This window comes from Xenopus laevis, chromosome 5L (assembly GCF_017654675.1).
Source record: "Xenopus laevis strain J_2021 chromosome 5L, Xenopus_laevis_v10.1, whole genome shotgun sequence".
NCBI classification, from domain to species: domain Eukaryota; kingdom Metazoa; phylum Chordata; class Amphibia; order Anura; family Pipidae; genus Xenopus; species Xenopus laevis.
The window spans coordinates 149050134-149071982 of NC_054379.1; the positions used below are offsets into that span (position 1 = coordinate 149050134).

At 41.9% G+C, this 21849-nt stretch overlaps 1 protein-coding gene across 1 annotated transcript; it reads right to left on the minus strand.

Annotated features, from left to right (window-relative positions):
* Window positions 1-13910: 13910 nt before the first annotated feature.
* Window positions 13911-21498, minus strand: LOC108717180. The gene is made up of 3 exons (XM_018264009.2): window positions 20569-21498; window positions 14924-14976; window positions 13911-14251 (listed from the first exon to the last, which is right to left on the minus strand). The coding sequence occupies exons 1-3, from the start codon at window positions 21022-21024 to the stop codon at window positions 14149-14151; spliced, it is 612 nt and encodes a 203-aa protein (XP_018119498.1). The 5' UTR covers window positions 21025-21498; the 3' UTR covers window positions 13911-14148.
* Between the last annotated feature and the right edge of the window lie 351 nt (window positions 21499-21849).

Consider the following 21849-nt stretch of genomic DNA (forward strand, 5'->3'; position numbering starts at 1 on the left):
GATCTCGGCCAATATTCATTGTGGCAAAATGCATTTGTGCACAGAATTGATGGAAGTACTAGGCGAGCTTTAAGGAGGAAATGGTTAGTTTGGACCATAGGATTTCATGAAATAAAGTGTATATTAAGGTCCCTTGCACAAGTGATTTCAGGTGTTTTGGCAAACCAGTTTATTTCCCATGCCAAACATACCTGAAATTATCTTCTTTCCAGTGCGGGTTGCTGGTAATAGAAGTTACGTGGAAACACCGGAACTCACAAAATTCACAATGGGCCCCCGCTGGGGCAGACCCCCTCTCCCGACATTCGGTTCTACACAGTGCTTTTTGCGCGTATGCTCCATGCATTGCTATTTGCGCATGCGCGCCATGCGGATATTTCTTGCATGTGCACCGAGCATCACAGTAGGGGGCGTGTCACAGTAGGGGGGCGGGGGGGTCCAGAGGGGTGCCCTGGACAACAGTCCTGGTGGGCCCTGGGCCCCCAGCCCGACCCTGCTAGTCAGTGTTGCTAATGGAAACCTGTCTTAGCTGCCGCCCAAATCCAGGAGATGGTTTACTATAGTGCCGTGTTTTCCAGACTTTGTCGTTAATATCCCCTTTTGAGACCCCACATTTTCCTGGGCCCCCCTTAGCTTATAACAAGGTTATAGACGTGTAAAGATCACTGTATCAGTCATTTAGTGAATCTAAATCAACTTTCTGGAGCATCGACGATGAAATAGTCATTCTCTACTCTTTAGTCTGCCCCAGAGTTCAGGAATCACTTCCATAGAGTAACAGGGTGGATTAACGTCATACTGTCCTGCTATGGGTATACACAGCCTAGGAGCCGAGGGAAAATATACTGTTGACCTTCCCTTTCCTCTCTTAAATTAGTCTCCAGTATAAAGGATTGGCTTACTGTGAGCACGGGAGGGAATTGGCAGAAGTAGATGGTTTATACTTTTTGAAGTCAGTGGTAAATCCTGGAGCCTGTTCATTTGTATAAAGGGGTGGTTCACCTTTTAAGTTAACTTTTAATATGATCTAGAATGTTATATCCGTAGCAACTATGCAATTGGTTTTTTATTATTTAAAGTTTTTGAATTATTTGTCTTTTCTATCTTACAATTGTGTTAGTTACTTTTTATTACTCCTCTTTCTATTCAGGCCTCTCCTATTCATATTCCAGTCTCTTATTCAAATCAATGCATGGTTGGTAGGGGAATTTTGGACCCTAGCAACCAGACTGCTGAAATTGCAAACTCGAGAGCTGCTGAATAAAAAGCTAAATAACTCAAAAACCACAAATAATGAAAATTGCAGATTGTCTCATTACATCATACTAAAATTGAATCTAAAGGCGAACAATCCCCTTTAATACCTTGCTGTCACTATTAGGAAAGATACATTTTCCTACAGGATATGTTTTTTTTCCCCTTTAATATTTGGACAATCCATGACTGCTGCTGTTTTTTTCCCTATTTCAGTCACTGTACAGTACAATTTATTATACTATAAGAAATAAAACCAGCTAGATAGTTCATTTTATTTTTAACTCCAGACAGAAGTTACACGTCACTTTGTAATGTCTATCAAAGGGAATTTGATACCGCTTGTTTAAGTATATTGCACTATTCTTTATATGTAATGTTCCAATGTACGTTATTGTCCTGTATGTATTAAATTGGTTTTCTTTTGTAACATGAACTTCTTGCGTCTATCTGTGTGTGTGTTGTGCTGTACAGCTGTGAGGGAAGGGACTGGTGCAGGCCTGAACTGGGAGTCAAAACAGGCCCTGCTATTCCAAGTACAAAGAGGCCCAAACAGCCCACTATATGGTAACTTTCTATGGAACCATACAGCAGCCCCTCTGGCATTTGCCAGAACCCACAGATTGCTAGTCCGGGCCTGGACTGGGGTTTGTATGAATTCAGTGGGGTGTGACACAGCTTGTGTTATTGGGGGGCTGCTCGGCAAATACTGTGATGGGAAAGACATCTACTAAGCTCAGATCACAGTAGCAATGTGTGGGGGGAGAGGAGGAGGCCGGTGCAGGTGAAAAAGGACCCGGAAAGGAGCATGCAAGGTCAGCCCCGAGCTGCGGGTATCAGGCCGGCCCGCACATCACTACTTTTAGGTGCTACTCTTTTCTGCTATAGTGGAGGAGTTGTACCTGAATGATAGGTGATTACACATGCAAAATGTGCTAACTGTGTTTGGTTTATTGAGATCTAAATCATAATAATAAACCAAACATATGCAGCACATTTTGAATGCGTGAGTGACATCTGATTCCCTTCTTGTTCTGGCTGTAATTGGAACCCCTGAGCAACAGGGTTAATATTTTCCAAAATTATTATTCAAAATATGAATGTACATTAAAAGTTACCTATAGCTCATGTTGATGGTTTTTCACTCGTAGGTCTGCTTTTGTAAGTAATTGTTACTTAAAGTTTCTATTCTTGACTGTTCCTTCTCAACACGTCAGTCAGAGATTCTAATGCTAACGGACTCCTGCTGCACAAATATGGCAGGAACATGGGGCATCCGATATATAACGTAAAAGCATCTGTAAATACTTTTATGACAAAATGATAGATAGCATGCAAAGACAATATTATGATAGATGTAAAAAAAAAAAAAAAGGTTTAATTTTTAAGTCACCATATAGAATCTGGGTTTTTGTAAAGGGCCCAACGATCGGATCCTAACGAATGGGAGTGGGGTCAGATTGCGGGACTGCATCAATGAACAGATGTGGCCGCGATCTGATGGGATTTTTTGTCCCATCCGATTGAGATCTGGCCGACTTTCGGCCAGATCTTGGTTGGGGGGGCCCCATATAAGTTTGTCGGCAGCTTTTATCGGCCCGTGTATGGCCTTTACTTGAGCCCCCCCATGGAAAGGGTAACTTGTGTTTGGCACAGGGATCCCCCCCTCACAGTCCACTTCTTTTCACATCATCTAGGAAGGAGTCCCAGGGGAGGCAAGTTGGCCTACTGCCTGCTCAGGTCAGGATTTGAGTACAGGCTTCCATTGACCGACTAAGTGCTGGGTTATGGGCTGTTGCAGTTACTGTATGGCATTAAAGGTGTGGTTCACCTTTAAGTTAGCTTCTATGTTATAGAATGGCTAATTCTAAGCAACTTTTCAATTGGTCCTCATTTTTCTTTTATAGTTTTTAAATTATTTGCCTTCTTCTTCTGACTCTTTCCAGCTTACAAATGGGGGTCACTGACCCCGGCTCTGTAAGGCTACTGTTACTGCTACTTTTTATTACTCATCTTTCTATTCAGGCCTCTCCTATTCATATTCCAGTCTCTTATTCCGGTCAATGTAGGGTTGCTAGGGTAACTTGGACCCTATCAACCAAAATTCTGAGGTTGCAAACCGGAGAGCTGCCGAAAAAATAACTCAAAAACACAAATAATAAAAATGAAAAACAATTGCAAATTGTCTCAGAATATCACTCTCTACATCATACTAAAAATTAACCCAAAAGTGATCAACCACTTTAAAGGGGAACCAAACCCTAAAGTCAAAAAAACCCTACCCTACATTGACCCCCTCCCTACTCCCCCCAGCCTAAGTGTTACCACGGGCAAATGCCCCTAACGTTTTACTTACCCCTCGGAGCAGATTCAGACATCGGAGTTCACGGGCGCCATCTTCTTCTCTTAAGAATGAGACCAGCATGGCGGCGCATGCGCAGTTGGATAGTTTTTCTGTTTCGCGACAGCTGCACATGCGCCGAAACTCACGAAAAATTGTCTAAGCGTTGTCTCATTACAAAGATTACAGAAGCGGCTGAAGATGGCGCCAGTGGACTCGGATGCCTGAATCTGCACCAAGGGGTAAGTAATATGTTAGGGGCATTCGCCCGGGGTAACACTTAGGTTGGGGGGAGGGGGGTCTATGTAGGGTAGGGTTGGGGATAGGGTTTTTTAACTTTAAGGTTGAATTCTCCTTTAAGGGATCAATTTTGTTGCCCTTAGCTCTTTCAGCACGTTGGCCAGTTGGCTGTTTTTCGTTTCCTTTTTTTTTTTATGCTGCTAACAGTCATGTAAGGGGCTTTGAATACAATGTGCTTCCGCAAATGTGTATATATATTTTTCCATGGTGCGAACAAATGATTCCTACTTTAATTATGTTGGTGGAACAACGTGACTCATACTGTATGCATCAGCATTTTCCTGCAGAGTTTAGCTCAGGGGGTTGTTCCTGTTCTACTGTTGCCTGTATGATTCCATTCCTGGATATTTACAGTTGGCTACATACCAATGGCCATAGCCCACACCACACCTTAAAGGAACGGTAACATCAAAAAATGAAAGTTTTTTTTTAAAGTAATACAAATATACCGTATATACTCGTGTATAAGCCGACCCGAGTATAAGCCGAGGTACCTAATTTTACCTACGAAAATTGGGAAAACTTATTGACCCGTGTATAAGCCTAGGGTGAAAAATGACAGATCAACCTTTTCCATTGCATACCGTACTTTTACTCAGTTATTTGTTTTGTTGATAATTCATGCACATACCACCAACCTGGTGCATAATAAACCACAACATACTTTCAATGGGGCTTTAAATAGGTAAAGTTTATATAAATAAAAATATGTTAAATTAAAACATCATCTAGTATTAGCCCAACACTCACTTGGGCTGAAAGCCCTACCTACTAATGACACCCTAATCTAAGACTATTGCTACTGCACAAAAGTCACACCCTCGTCTTCTGAAAAAATGCTGCCCCCAAATCTGCCCAATACGCACTGCATTTTTAAGCTTTCCAAAATGTGTACAACTCACCAATAAATGCCCAACCTCGCGCTGTGCCCGCACCCTATCCACAGAACTCTGGCAATGACAGACGCAGAAGTCAAGTGACCTCCCGCACTGGCTGATGGGCTGATTGTCAGAGAGGACGAGGAAGAGGCAGCAGCAGCAGCCCCAGAGTGAGTAGCTCTAAGCACAGGACAGAGAAGCTCATACAAGCTACATATTCTGTACAGCTCCTGTGCTTGTCATGCTGCTTTGTGAGCCTATTGTGCCATGAACCGGAGCTCCAGCGCGTGAACCGGAACTTACAGACGTGTGACAGGAAGTAGGAAACCTTTGCCGGTGCTCATGCCTGGGATGGCGACGTGTCTGCTCTCCGTACATGAGTCTCTGCAGGATTCATTTGTTCCGCAGGTGGCCGCACTTTGCAACGAGGAGACGGAGAACTTGGCCCGGTAAAATCAACTCTCTTTCTGCGAGCTGGTGCGACCTTTCTGCCCCCTGAGTTCGGAAGGTGAGTGACAGTCACTGACAGTCCAGGACCGGGTAGTGGCACTGAGGGAGGATGGGGCAGCTAGGGGAGGATCTGGCCGGGAAAGGGGGAAGTGGCACTGCCCCGAGTATAAGCCGAGGTAGAGTTTTTCAGCAGATTTTTTGTGCTTAAAAACTCGGCTTATACTCGCGTATATACGGTAATGCAGTGTTGTCCTGCACTGGTAAAACTGGTGTGTTTGCTTCAGAAACACTACTATTGTTTATATAAACAAGCTGCTGTGTAGCAATGGGGGCAGCCATTCAAAGGAGAAAATGCTCAGGTTACACAGCAGATAAGCTCTGTAGAATACAATGGTGTTATCTGTTATACATTATTAAACCTTATAGTCTTTTTTCAATTTACACAGAAGCTTGTTTATATAAACAATAGCAGTGTTTCTGAAGCAAACACATCAGTTTTACCAGTGCAGGACAACACTACATTATATTTGTATTGAGTAGTAAAAAAAAAATCTGTTTGCTCTTTTGAGAAATGGATTTCAGTGCAGTATCATGACAGTATCCATTTAAGTTAGAACCCTTTTTAGATCATTACAAGTTTACAGACGTAAGAAAGCTTTGTTGTATCAGCTATTCAGCCTTCAGCACTTATCTGTCTCTAATTAACCTCCAGGAGTTTCTACCAGAACAAATAACCAGTCGAACCATTAGGGTAGGACTACACGGGCGTTTTCTGAGCGATCCAACGTGCTGCGCAAAAACACAGGCGTCAAATTGCATGCAACAGAAATAAGGTAAGTGAAAGCATTGTCGGATGGTGTCACAGTGTTGATCCGAATCACTGCGTCTGCATCCGACAGTTGTATCGCGTCGGATCAACGTTGCAACACCATCCGTCAATGCATACCTTATTTCCGTCGCATGCGATTTGACGCCTGCGTTTTTGCGCAGAGCGTCGGATCACACAGAAAACACCTGTGTAGTCCTACCCTTAGGCTTGGACCGCCAGCCGTCACTCTGGGCCCCAGAAGTATACAGGAAAATGTAAAAAAAATATATGTACAGTGCCCTTTGAGAAAGCATATGAATACATAAACCTAATCTCTAGTTTTAGGATAGGATAGCATTTAATAACATAAGATTTCTGTCCCTTTCTTCCCTTCTTTGGGTGGCTCGGCTGGAAGGGAAACTTGCCCTTAATTGTAATGGCTTCTGATAACTTTAGCATATACATGTATGGGATCTGTTATCCAGAATGCTCGGGACCTGGGGTTTTCTGAGTAACAGATCTTTCCGTAATTTCATACCTTATGTCGACTAGAAAATCATTTAGATGTTAAATAAACCCAAAAGGCTGGTATTGCCTCCAATAAGGATTAAGTGTATCTTAGTTGGGATCAAGTATAAGATACTGTTTTATTATTATAGAGAAAAAGGAAATTATTTTGAAGATTTTGGATTATTTGGATAATATGGAGTCTATGGGAGATGGCCTTTCGGTAATTCAAAGCTTTCTGGATAATAAATTCCATACCTGTATTCTTTTCTGTTTCTGTTGCTTGTTTTGTTTTACCAGTTACGTGATATCATCAGATTAACCTGCCATCAAATCCCATGGAGGACCAATTAGGCTTTCCTTGCATCTGAGACTTGAGCTATGACTGTACCATTGGCTCAGCTGTTCTGCTGAGCCAATGTTATATATCTATTTGTCTATCCCTGCCCCCATTTACGTATGACTGTCTCTGTGTGACTCATCCTTTGCCTGTCTCCTCCTGTGTCTGTCACCTCCTGTGTCTGTCTCCTCCTGTGTCTGTCTCCTCCTGTGTCTGTCTCATCCTGTGTCTGTCTCTCTGCACCTCTGCTTTAGGCTATCCTGGTCCTCCTGTGTCTCGTCTGCCTGCCCCATCAGATGACATTTAAATGGGTTGCTCACCTTTAAATTAACTTTTAGTATGATGTAAAGAGTGATATTCTGAGACAATTTGCAATTGGTTTTCATTTTTTATTATTTCTGGTGTTTGAGTTATTTAGCTTTTTATTCTGCAGCTCTCCAGTTTGCAATTTCAGCCATTATCTGGTTGCTAGGGTCCAAATTACCCTAGCAATCATGCATTGATTTGAATAAGTGCAGTGGCCATCTCCCATAGACTCCATATTATCCATATTACCCTTTAGGGCCCTGGTACAGAAATTTACAACTGGGCCCCCCTAACCCCTGCCACCCCCACTCCCACGCATTGGTTCAAACAATTCCTTTAATGATAGGGTTAATGGTGTAGAGAGTGATATTCTGAGGAAATCTGTAATTGGTTTGCATTTATTATTGTTTGTGGTTTTTGAGTTACATAGCTTTTTGTTCAGCAGCTCTCCAGTTTGCAATTTCAGTAGTGCAGTTGCTAGGTTTCAAATTACCCTAGCAACCATGCACTGATTTGAATAAAAGACTGGAATATGAATAGGAGAGGGACGGAATCGAAAGTAATATATTAAAAGTAGATGGGGTCAGTAACCCACATTTGAAAGCTGGAATGATTAAGAGAAAGGCAAATAACTCAAACTAATACAAAGAAAAAATGAAGACCAATTGAAAAGTTGCTTAGAATTCACGAATCACATACTTAATACATAAAAGTTAAAAACCCATATAATGTTACACTATGGGGGGCATGGGCAAGGTCTCTGCAAGTTAAATCACATGCACAACTGAAAGTAATAAGTGACTTGTACATGACTGTAGGTGCAGACTAATTGCAACTATTTACAGACAGAACCATAACAAATATTTTAGACCTCTTAAGTCCACTTATAACATTCACAGAGAACAACCACCAGCCATTTTTGGGAACACTGGGACACAATGCAGGTGTAAAATCCAGGAAAACGATGTAAAATCAGGGAAAACGCCCATTGAAATGCTTAGAAATTTGTGAAACCAAAAAAAGGGTTAAATACCTGAAAGAACATGCAAAATTGAAATGAACATCAATAAAAATCTGTACCTGTAAGAAAAACTTTGTATGATCAATGAGTGAAGTGTAGGTGTGTTTTGCTGAGGATGAAGAGGTTGTTGCTGCTGCTGGTGACGTGAGGCCGACTCAGTGTATTATTCTTGGTTAGTCTGCCCTGCACATACAGCAATTGGCTGCACCCTTCCCTTCCCCTCTTGTGCAATGTTGCCCGCCTCTTGGCTGGATGCTGGACCCCCATTGGGCAGAAGAGCCATGTTGCTCTCTGCCTTCATAACAGCTGCCAGACAGGGAGCTGAATCCTTATTGGAAGCAAAGCCAGCCTACCAGGTTTATTTAATGTTTACATGATTTTTAGTAGGGATGCACCGAATACAAGATTCGGTTCGGGGTTTGGCCTTTTTCAGCAGGATTCAGATTCGACCGGAACCTTCTGCCCGGCCGAAACGAATCCAAATTTGCATATGCAAACTAGGGGCGGGGATAGGGTTGCCACCTGTCCGGTTTTGACCCGGACAGCCCGGTATTTTGAGGGGCTGCCCGGGTCTATACTTCCTGCCCGGTTTTCCAAATATGGAAAACCGGGCGGGATTCCCTTGATTGAAACGGCGATCGGCCAATCGCTGATCACCGTGTCATAGCCCCCTGACGTCATGGGTCAGCCCACTGACGTCATAACCCTGCCCACTGATGTCATGGGTCCACCCACTGATGTCACAGACCCGCCCCCCACCCGGTCTCAGTCAGACATAAAGGTGGCAACCCTAGATGGGGAGGGAAATCGCCTGACTTTTTGTCACAAAATAAGGAAGTAAAAGATTTTTCCCCTTTCCACCCCTAATTTGCATATACAAATTAGGATTCGGTTCCGTATTGGGTCGAACCTCTCGCGAGGGCGCATCCCTTATTTTAACAAATTTACATTATAGAAAACCAAATCACAATCTCCAGCATTCAGATCCTTATCCTGAGCATTCTGGATAGCAGGTCCCATACCTGTACCTCCAATACAGCTCACATATTGAAGAGCAAATCCATGGTCAGGATATCTTACGTATAAACAGGATATCGTTTTACTTTCAATTTTTCCTGAAAGCAGCAGAGTTAAATATTAGGTGTTGCTCTTTTATGTAAGCTTTCATCATTGAAATGAGCACAGTCAGAGATGGAGCTTAATCGCTATGGCTACAAAACCAGTAAGTGCAACCAGCTGTAATTAAAAGCATTATATATCATACAATGAAGCAATAACGTTTCCTGACTTGCACTCGGGTTTCTGCCTGCGTCAGCTTTGTACCAGACTACCAGTCTTCTCGTAACCAACGCACTTCTGCCGACATACATTTCCATTCCGAACTTTTTATCTCATGTTCTAGATGTTCACTGACTGCATCTCAAATATTTTTACCTCTGTTTGTGTATAATGGAAATGTTATGGGGTGGTTCACCTTCAAGTTATCTTTCAGTATTTTATAGTACGGCTAATTCTGAGCAACTTTTCAATTGCCTTTTTTTTTTTTAATTTGCCTTATGACTCTTTTCAGTGTCATCTAAAACAACAAATGTTCTGTAAGGCTACAAATGTATTGTTATTGCTACTTATTATTATTTATATTCAGGCCTCTCCTATTCATATTCCAGTCTCTTATTCAAATCAATGCATGGTTGCTAGGGTAATTTGGACCCTAGCTACCAGATGACTGCAATTGCAAACTGGAGAGCTGCTGAATAAAAAGCTAAATAACTCAAAAACCACAAATAATAAAAAAACACACTCGCATTTGTGTTAGGGCTCTTACAGACGAGCGTTTTTACCCTTGCGTTCCGTTTTTCTGCGTTCAGCCACAGGGGAGCGCAGGAATAGACGCATTACATTTTTTCCAATGGGGCTGTACTCACACAGACGCGTGTAGGCGCCGAACGCAGGTTGAGACATAACATGCTGCATTTTCCTGCGTTCGGCGCCTACACGCGTCTGTGTGAGTACAGCCCCATTGGAAAAAATGTAAAGCGTCTATTCCTGCGCTCCCCTGCGGCTGAACGCAGAAAAACGGAACGCAGGGGAGCGCAGGTAAAAACGCTCGTCTGTATGAGCCCTAAAAGTGGCCATACAAGGAGAGATCCGCTCGTTGGGCGATGTCGCCAAACAAGCGTAGCTCTCAGTGAGGCAACTTTAGAAAATGCATTGCCGCGTGCGACTTTTCATAGCAACCTATGGGGAAAACGCTGAGACAGTTCGGGGAGATAGTCGCTCAAAAGATGAGGCGATTAGTCGCCAGGCAACAAAATCTCCCTGAATCTCCTCGTGTGGCCTTACCCTAAGTAGGAGAAATAACAGCCTGCCAGAAAGTAGTTCCATCCTAAAGTGCAGGCACAAGTCACATGACTAGGGGAAGCTGGGAAACTGACAATATGTCTAGCCCCATGTCAGATTTTAAAATTGAATATAAAAAAAATCTGTTTGCTCTTTTGAGAATTAGATTTCAGTGCAGAATTCGACTGGGGCAGCTCTATTAACTGATGCGTTTGAAAAAAAAACACGTTTTCCCATGACATTATCCCTTTAAACAGCCGGACTTCAGAATAGAAAATGGCATTTATTCATACTTTTTGAAGACACAGGTAACTGTGATGGGTATATTAGGGGTTTCTGTGTTATATGGGCCTCTATCACATTTTGGGTTGGAAGCTGGAGTTCCCCTTTAAAGGCAGCTGTTAGAATTGATACAATAGTCGCTAATACTCCAGAGATGCTGCTGAGAAATGGATCAACTAAATGTTGCAAAATTGTAACAGTTCAGAGTCTGCACCTGAATTACTGAGCTGCCAGAGTCAAACACCAGAGACACGAAACATTCAACTTTAATCTTAGATTTTGAGAAAATTATAAAAAATATAAAAATGGAAAGTCATTTAAAAAAGTCTTTATTTCTGGTGAACAATCTGAAAACAACTGAACTGATAAAAGTGTTTGGAAGGTGAACAACTGCTGGATATAATTATTTGCTTCTTGTTTTATTACCCCCACCTCCTTTGTTGGTGTTATTTATCTAATGTGCCGTTTCAGTCTTGCCTAAGGGCAGAGACAGATGAGAAGTTTCAGGGAGATTAGTTGCCCTGTGACAAATGGGCTCTTCTTCGGGGCGACTAATCTCCCTAAACTGCCTTCCTGCCGACTAGAATGGAAATCGCCGGCGCGATGGCACTGGGAGCGCTTCGTTTTCTGAAGTCGCCCAAAGTTTCCTCGAGAGACTTAAGCTGGCCATAGATGTTGAGATTTTTAAAAGATCAGATCCTGGTCGTGAGACCACGATCTTCTCAGAACAATCGTACGAATTTACCATCAACTAAATAGACCAATTTGCCAGGAAAACAAAGGGGAGCTGCCTGCTTGGCCCTGCAAACATAGATAGATTGCACTGGGACCGACAAAGATTTTTTGACCTGGCCTATCAATTTCCTGACAGATGTCGGTCGAAAAATCGTAAGATGTTGCGATCGTTTCGAACCCCACTAACCGTACGATAATTTCGAAGGATTGGTCGGGGTCCCTAAAATCGGTCGTTCGGCAAGAAGAATCGTCGCGTCTATGGGGAGCTTGAATCTCCCTAAATCTTTTCGTCTGTCTCTGCCCTAAGCTGCCATTGTCTTTCAGGCTGGATGCTCACCCAGTTCTTTATCTGTTATAATTCCCTTATGAGACACCAATGAGACATGTCCTAACATGCTGTCTCTGTATTAGTGTGGGTTTCTTCCGGCTGCTCTGGTTTCCTCCCACAGGGGCCCCTGAGGAAAGCATCCTAATGGCAACATTTTGGAAATAGAAAGATTCTTTGACCATGCTCATTTTTGTGGCCACACCCCCTAATTAACATATTCATTTTAGAAAATTTGGCAGGTTATGAAAGGTTGAACATATTTCTGTGTTTTTTATGTGTTATTACAGTTTTGCTAATGAAGGTAAATTGCCCTTTAGGGTAAGGCCAGACGAGGAGATTCGGGGAGGTTTTGTCGCCTGGCAACTTATCGCCACGTTGCCAGGCGACAAAATGTCCCCGAATCTCCTCATCTGGCCTTACCCTTAAAGTTGCAAGTCGCAGTTAGTGCTGGATTTACATAGTGGGCACCCCTAGGCCCACTGACGTTTGTCGCCCGTCTCCTCCCCTTTATTCGTGCAAATTTTCATCATCTGGACCGGAGCAATGGGGATTGGTGCATGGGAAATTTAAAAAATGATTGTATCTTTGTATGATTATATTTTTGAACCAATGTGGGTGTGGTTGGACAGAATGCCGCCCCCGAAAATCCTGCCGCCCTAGGCCCGGGCCTAGGTGGCCTTTCCACAAATCCGGGCCTGGTCACAGTTTCCCCAAGGGTCAGGCCACACGAGCAGATTCGGGAGATTTGTCTCCCCAGCGACAAATCTCCTCTTCTTTGGGGCTACAATCTCCCCGAACTGCCTACCCCTGCCCCCCGCCGGCTAAAATGAAAATCTCCCGAAGAAGAGGAGATTTGACGCCGGGCGACTTATCTCCCCAAATCTGCTCGTGTGGCCTGACCCCAAGAGACCCGCTTATTTTAAATTGTTACAATTGTTTATTTGCTTATCTTAAAGTGTTACAAATTTATCTAAGTCCACCTGCCACGTATTCTGGGCTCTCTGACAAGAAGCAATTACGTTTTAGAAACATTGTATTTTTTTTTCTGGTTGTTGAGTGCAGATGATCAAAGAGAAAGTCAGGACATTTCAGTAACAATCCGGGACTGCAGGGTCAACTATAAAAATCGGAACTGTCCCCCAAAAAACGGGATAGTTGGGGGGGGGTATGTGACAGACATCTGCAGTATGATGTATTTGACTAACGTATATCCACGCAGGTCCAGAATAGCCACGTTTATTAACATTTTGTCTACAGTTATCACAATAATAACAATTGTGCAGCCAATAATGTTAGGCTTCCTTGGAAAAAAATTACTTTTAGAATGAAAATGAAATATAATAAACCCACAATCAAAACAATAAAGCATCACCGCCCCAACACACTGTACTCACAAGTGTTTTATTATAAAATAAGATTTCATATTGATATAGGCAGCTGCATATACTTTGTGATAGTGACTAGTCAGCATGAATCCCTTATAGCTGCTGCTGAAGGCTGAGGGTGCAGACTGATCATTAATATTCTAATATTACATATATATACTGTATATCCATGGGCAGACAGATGACTAACAGAGACACCAAGTGGCAGACTCAGGTACTGCAAGAAAATGTAGTTTAATGTGTGAAGCCTACGTGTGAATAGTGATATCCAGCTATGCAAAAATACTAAATAATTTCCTACGTTTGTTTGTAATATCCTGAGCCCCATCCGTAATATTATACCTGTTAATTTCCACCACCTGGATAGAGCTATATTTAAACTGGCATACACTGATTTGGTTTATCTTTGGTATTTATAATTTATTTATACAGGTATGGGACCTGTTATCCAGAACACTCGGGACCTGGCGTTTTCCAGATAACGGATCTACTTTTGCTGCCAATAAGAATTAATTATATCTTAGTTGGGATCAAGTACAAGCGACTGTTTTATTATTACAGAGAAAAAGGAAATCATTTTTAAAAATTAGGTTATTTGGATGAAATAGAGTCTATGGGAGACGGCCTTTCTGTAATTCGGAGCTTTCTGGATAATGGGTTTCCTTATAACAGATCCTATACCTGTATATATATATATATCGTTTACTTATTTCATCTGTATAAAAATGGATTTCAACCTTTAGTGATCTTTCTGAAGACAAATGTTTCCGTGTAAGTAATGGAAACATGCTACTGTTGTTGTGTTGGATAAAGTGCATTTCCCTCTTGGTTCTTCTGTTGCTTTGGTTGCCCTTTTCACTTAGAGAGAAAGTCTCACTGGGAATACTGCCGTGTGATAACCTCCATAAGCGCTTCTTCAGATTTATTGTACTTTAAAGCTGGTTTTTCCTCTACAGCCTCCTGTGTACCTTGGAGTCTGCGGAAATACAATGAATAGATCAGAACTAGAGGAAATTGTGATTTAAATTAATGTTAAATGGGTTGTTCACCTTTAAATTAACTTTTAATATTTAGTTGTCATTTTTTATTATATGGGGTTTTTGAGTTACTTAGCTTTTTATTCAGCAGCTCTCCAGTTTGCAGTTTCAGCAATCTCATCGCTAGGGTCCAAATTACACTAGCAACCATGCATTGATTTGAATAAGAGACTGGATTATGAATAGGAGGGGCCTGAATAGAAAGATGAGTAATAAAAAGTAGCAATAATAATAATACATTTGTAGCCTTATAGAGCATTTGTTTTTTGGATGGGGTCTCATTTGAAAGCTAGAAAGTGTCAGAAGGCAAATCATTTAAAAACTATAAAAAAGAAACAATGTAGACCAGTTGAAAAGTTGCTTAGAAGTAGCCATTCTATAATATACTAAAAGTTAACTTAAAGGTGAACTTCCCCTTTAAATGCCATTGGCCAGTAAAACTGGGTAAAGATACATCCAGTTGAAATTGCAAATAGGAGAGCTGCTGAATAAAAAGCTAAATAACTAAAAAACACAAATTATAACAATTAAAACCAACAGTCTCGCAGGGGCCATATCAGCAGCTAATATAAGCCTATGTATTGCCAGTTTTACATATCCTCACTACTTACTGATAGGGAAGATTGTTGTTCTCTGCATCTTGGGTATTTCTGGTTTTCAGAACCTTCAAAATATAAAGCAAATCATCAAATTAAGAACCAAACAGAAAGTATTATATGTCAGATTCTGTACACTTGATACAGTAACTGGTTCCCCACCCTGGGCAACATAAGTAAGACCCAGCATCACTGATAAAACAGGTATCTGACCTGTTATCCAGAACGCTTGGGACCTGTGGCTTTCCAGAGAAGGGATCTTTCCATAATTTGGATCTCCATACCGTAAATCTACGCAAAACCATTTAACCATTAATTAAATCCCATAGGATTGTTTTACCACCAATAAGGATTAACTATATCTTAGTTGGGATCAAGTACAGGTATAGGACCTGTTATCCAGAATGCTTGGGACCTGGGGTTTTCCGGATAAGGGATCTTTCAGTAATTTGGATCTTCATACCTTAAGTCTACTAGTAAATCATGTAAACATTAAATAAAGCCAATAGGCTGGTTTTGCTTCCAGTAAGGATTTATTATATCTTAGTTGGGATCAAGTACAAGCTACTGTTTTATTATTACAGAAAAAAAAGATTCTTTTTAAAAGTTGGAATTATTTGATTAAAATGGAGTCTATGGGAGATGGCCTTCCTTGTAATTCTGGATAATGGGTTTATCCCATAGCTGTACAAGGTACTGTTTTATTATTACTACAGAGAAAAAGGAAATCATTTTTAAAAATTTGGATTATTTGACAATGGAGTCTATGGGAGATGGCCTTCCTGTACTGTAGAGCTTTCTGGAAAACAGGTTTTCGGATAAGACATCCCATACCTGTACTATTAGCAAAAATATGGGCCTGTAAGGTGGGAGGCCACAATCCAAATAGTACACCAGTAGGAGGCTGTATAACTTACCTAATATCTATGATTTTTATTGTTTTTGCAAAATTATTACAGTCACTAGCAAAACAAATCACTAGTCTGCTGTAAACCCTTATTATGAACTGCTCTTTATTTCAAAGTGAACACAAGGCTGTAGCTGGAAGGGAGGGGTTTGTTTACATAGAGGGCTTCTCAATGAACTGGTCATTTGTTTGGAATGAGCTTGTAGGAACCAGAAGCAGAATACGACTGTACTTTCAATTTCAGATTTTGCTATGTTTAGTGTAAGAAATATATATATATAAAAAAAAAACATATTTCCTAAATAAAACTAGAGGCAAAAAGTATATTCAGCACAAGCCCTTATGTTAAAATGGGGTTTTATTGCCTGAATCCAGGATTTGGTTCGGAATTTGGCCAGGATTCGGCCTTTTTCAGCAGGATTCGGATTCAGTCGAATCCTTCAGCCTGGCCAAACCGAAACCTAATTTGCATATGCAAATTAGGAGTGGGGAGGGAAATCTCTTGACTTTTTGTCACAAAACAAGGAAGTTAAAAAATTGTACCAGCCCAAGGCAACCACAGCCCTTTAGCAGTAAAGATCTGTGTCTCCAAAGATGCCCCAGTAGCTCCCCATCTTCTTGTCTGCTGATTCACTGCACATGCTCTGTGCTGCTGTCACTTACTGAGCTTAGGGACCCACTCACAATATACAGTACACATAGAATAGAAATGTCACAATATAAGGCTGATTAGTAATTAATACAAATAATTACAAATTGCAATTAGCATCAGAATTTAATAATCAGCCCTGCAGCATCAGCTTATATTACAGACCAACCTCATTTTCTGCTGGATATTTAGTGACGAGCCCTAAGCTTAGCTTCTCAACAGCTGCTCAGAGCCCACTGAGCATGTGAGTGTCACAGACACTTTCCAAGATGGTGACCCCCAGTGACAAGTTTGAAGTCCTGGATCATTGCTGCTATTCACAAGCTGAAACTTTAGACTGGTGCAATAATTCAGTATATTAAACATGACATTTTTAGACCAATTCATTTCTAGGGTTTAGTTCTCCTTTAAACTAAAAGTTCTGCTGGGGCCGGGACTGATGTATGATCTTGAAAGTTCTGTCATCAACGCTATATAAAGAAAGCATAACTATATTAAAATAACAATTCCCAATACAATAACATGCTGGGGTTGCAAATAAGCTGGTGACAATTTTTAGTAGAAATGGCATCTCGCCATTGTCCATCTAACAAGAACTACAATGGTCAGCCCATCCCAAGTATGTTGTTATTCACAAAGTATTAGCGGCTACTAGTCTGACAGATGTGAGAAATGGGTCTCTTCTGAGGCAGAACAGAAAGACTTTGCTGTAGAAAAAAAATGTAGTGAAACGGGTCCCCGGTGGAGGTGAATGAGTTCAGGAAACAAAGCTTAGGGCTTGTCTGGCTACTGGTGAAAGGATCTGAGGTATCTGCTCACATCTCCGGGGACCAGAGATGAAGACTGAAGCTTCAGGAGAGAAGAAAGTGTTTGGACAACTAAACTGAATTGACTGACAGTTTGAACAAGTGCCAGAACCTGTTGCACCTTCAGTTTACACAGATGAGTCTTTGCTAAGGTTCTACCCACTTATCCTTAACTGAACTATCAGAAACCAAGATACAATACAGACATGTAGTTTGTATGTTTCTCCCTTTTTTTCAGGCCAATGGAAAATGATCAGTGCTTTGTTCAGGGATAATAATATCCCGAATGTGAAAACCACCAATGAGTGCAATTGGGGCAAAAAACTCGAATACTTAAACGATCACGTTATCAGCAAGAAAAAGCTTGAATAGCTCGAATTGATTGAGTTTTCAAATGCAAACCACCAAAAAAAACAAAATCATGAAGGCAAAAAAACATCTTCAAATGGTTCAAAGGACCTCTAAAAGGATAATCACCAGCACACCCTGGCCTCTCGAAAAATATAAGTCCGGTGCTCTTTAAGAAGGGTCGGCACCCTCCAATGAACATGAACTAAAAGGAAAAATACCAGCACTCAGGACTCCATGCAAGCCCTGGCCCGCTTGCATGGAGTCCTGAGTGCCGGTATTTTTCCTTTTAGTTCAAGGGACCTCTGCCATTGACTTCTACATGACCTTGACAGGTTTTAAGTGGAATATTTTCGGGTTTGAGCTTTTTGCAGCTTTGGGCATAATAAATGATGTTTGTGGAGCTTTTTTGGTGGTTTGAGCTTGAAAATTCAAGCAATTCAAGTTTCCCCCCCTTTTACATTCAGGTTTTTTTCATAAATAAGCAATTATATTCTAAAGAGCTTAACCTCAGCCTTTTCTCCTTTGAATGACTTCCCCCAAGGCAGCTCATTTATATACCACTATAATATAACTATCATAGTGTTTCTGAAGCAAACACACTTCAATTCAAAGTTTTTTTAACTTCAACCTTCAATCTCCCAAACTCGCCCAATTGCCTCCATGCAGGTTCTAGGAGGTCCCCCATAGGCTAAAACAGCACTTTGGCAGCTTTTAGGTGGCGAATAGTCGAAGTTTTAAAGAGACAGTGCTTCAGTTGTATGATTGGATGTGTGAAGTATTCTGAAACCGCTGGGGTAAAGATGTGAGAACATCATTGTATGTAGCAGATAGGTGGCGCTTCTGTTCAGGGATGGTTTCTCCACTTTGACATGAATCGCACTTCTCGATACACTGGACTCCGTATACCACATTGTTTTGTTTTTCTTTTGGTGTTGAATCCTTTGGGTGGTCATGCCTTCGACACCACCTGTCTGCTACATACAATGTTGTTCTCACATCTGTACCCCGGGGGTTACAGAACACTTCACACATCCATTCATGCAACTCTCACAAGTAACACCTGTATCTAGGAGTTGTATGACACATTGGATAATCCTATCACAGTAACTACACAGAATCAACACCTCTGTGAATTTTCAGATGTCACCTCTTTGAAGAGTTATAATGTGCCATTGTGATTGGATTAGTGGAAGAGTTTATATGACAAAAACTTCCCACACCAGTCAGTTGAACTGAAGAAGAAGCTGCTCGGATGAGTAGTGAAACATCTCCAATGATTACTCAGCAAGTCCAGTTGTTTTAGAATTGCTTATATTAGAAAAATATAAGTGTGATAAGTCTGATAACCTGCCCAAATTCAACACCGACCACCAAAAATTCCTTATGGAGTTGTTCTGTCACTCCACTTAGAAAGTGTACTTGGAGAATTTAGAGAATAAAATCTTATTTACTACTTATTCAGACCCACCCATGTCACTGGGCACACTGCACGCAACAGAGAATTTTTGGAAATGTAGACGAGGTTTTGCTTTAGTCCCATGAGGGCAGCAGTGGAGTGGACAGTTCTCAAAACATTGCATTCCCTAGCAATTTGGCCAAACGAGCGGATCTCTCTCTCTCCCTGATATTCCCACATTGAGGTGGGCGATATCAGGCTAATCCGATCGTGGTCCCTAGAGCCCAACGATCGGATCATTAGGCAGGCAATACGGAGGGTCAGATCATCAATGAACAGATACCCGATCTACATCCCGATGCCCGATCGACATCTGCCCAACTTTCGGCCATCTATCGATCGGGGAAGCCCGTTGGAGGGTCCCACACACGGGCCAATAAGCCTAATAATTCCATGAGTAGGTGACACTCCCATGTCAGGTAAATAGTTCTCTGAATGACTGATGTTGCACCTTGAATGGGCCCAATAGGGGAGGAAGAAATCTCCTGGTGGGCCCAGGTGTCAGTGGGCCCTCCAATCATCTGCCTTTTATTTCTGTACCATGGGGATTCCCCATTTCTATATGACGGCAAAGAGAAATGTAGGGAACAGTAAGGAAAAAGTGTAATGAGAATTAACTAGAACACAGAAGGTGAGTGAAGAGATGAGGAGCAGCAGGTGGAGGGTAGGTCGGGATTGCTTTCGACTGGGTCCCTCCGAAGATTTATTTTGCAGGTGGTCCGGCATACACTAAGTACACCACTGAGATGTCTACAACAAAGGAATGCAGTATTTTGAGAACTGCTCCACTGCTGGGGGGGGGTTAAAGTTTTAAAAAAATCTCTTTTTCCTTTCAGTTGCTACTAAATTGATGTTCCCATGAGTCTCCACTTGGCAATGCATGTGCTAACAGTCTCATTCAGTCCTGAAGGGTGCATGGCTGTACCTAGAGGCAATTTTTGTTCAGTGTTGATCTTTATGGGTAAAGAATAAAGCCCAGTGTGACACTGTTGTAATAAGACCCACTCCAGCGCACTCTGACTACCCAAACCTGTCTGACCAAAGGTCTCCCATAGCCAACCTGCCCCCTGTTGGAGGTCTCTAAAAATCACAAGTGACAGTAACAGTGGTGGTTGGATGGACATATGATCCATACATGATGCCAGTAACTGGTTAGGTCACTTGGAAATATTTTTTATTTTATTTGTCTTTTATTTTTTAACAATACTTTACAGCTGCCTGCAGTCTAAACGATTCTGGGTATCCATGGACTGCCCACACACTAAGAGCATGATGGATTTTCCACCTGAATCCTGACTGATTTGTGGGTATTCCAAGACACCTAGCCTGAAGCATGATGAACCAAAGCAATGAAAATATCAACTCTGGTGTTATTGAGTGGAATGAACTGGAGATCATGGAAACTCTCGTAGGAATCTATCTATATCATCACTACATCGCAACAATACATTATTACTGTTATGCTATACCATGCACACATTTCCCACTTACTATATTGCTGCTGGAGTCTTGTTGTCTAAAATGGATATTGTGGAGCAGGGAAGCGGTCGGTTGCAGCTGTGGCTGTCCCTGTATCGTCCATGACGTGTCAGGATTGAGGGGTCTCTCTCCATAGATTTGTGGCCCTGACAGAGGGCTTGTGAGGTGACATCTGGACTCCACAGTCTGCTCCTTGAATTTAGGAGCGTTATCAGACAAGCAGTCCTGGGACTCTTCCAACAACTCATCAAGCAGCTGAAGGTCTTCATCTCCGTCCCTTCGTCTCAATCTGCCTGTCTCGGTCTCTTTCCCCTCTTTAGTAGGTTCATCTTCTGTTTTTATCTCGCAGGAGACTGTTTCTTCCTGAAGTCTGTTGCCAACTGAAGGCTCTCCCTTGGATGGAGGTCTGGGCTGCTGACTGCGGGCAATAAGTACACTGCTACTGCCCCTGCTGCAGCCACTGCCCATAACAGACTGTACACTCCGGTGGCTTTTTGAGTAACTTTTTAGATGCCAATCACATGTCTTGGCTGTATGTCTGTCCGAGTGCCTGTTCTCACCATACTCATGTCATCAAACATTAGCTGAAGCCCATCTTGCAAACTTCTCTAGCAGTGTATAAAGTGCAATGATTCAACCCCATAGAGTTACCTTCACTTTCACCTCTTTCATTCCCAGATGCACTTCCCCCTGCCTCTCTCACTCTCCCTTTCATACCCTCTTACAGTTAAACATTAAAAGCAAGTCCCTCGCACTGAAGTGAGTGCAGCTGCAGCAGGGAAATGTTAGCTCGGCCAGAGGAGTGTCATTGAGATCAGGGCCAATAGGCAGAGCAGGGGAAAGAGCCCAGAAGTTCGCACATAGGCAAATCTGAAACACTAGACTCTGAAATTAAAATGGAACGGAAACTGGGTGTAACCTGCGGATTTATACCAGAGCTGACACACAGAAACGATGAAAAATGTACCAGGCCTATTAAAAACCAAATTATTAAAGGAATAGTAACACCAAAAAAGAAAAATGTTTTAAATTAATTAAAATATAATGTACTGTTGCACTGCCCTGGATTTGTTTGCTTCAGCAACACTGCTACTGTGTATATAATATAAGCTGCTGTGTAGCAATGGAGGCAATTGAAATAGGCCTCAATGGCACAGTTTAAATAGTGCATAACAGATAAGCTCTGTAAAACAACATTTTTTAGTGATAACTGTTCCTTTAATGTAGCCAGACACATAAGCAGACAGAGATACCTTTTAGTGGGGGTGGGCCCTGAGGCAAACGTGATTTTGG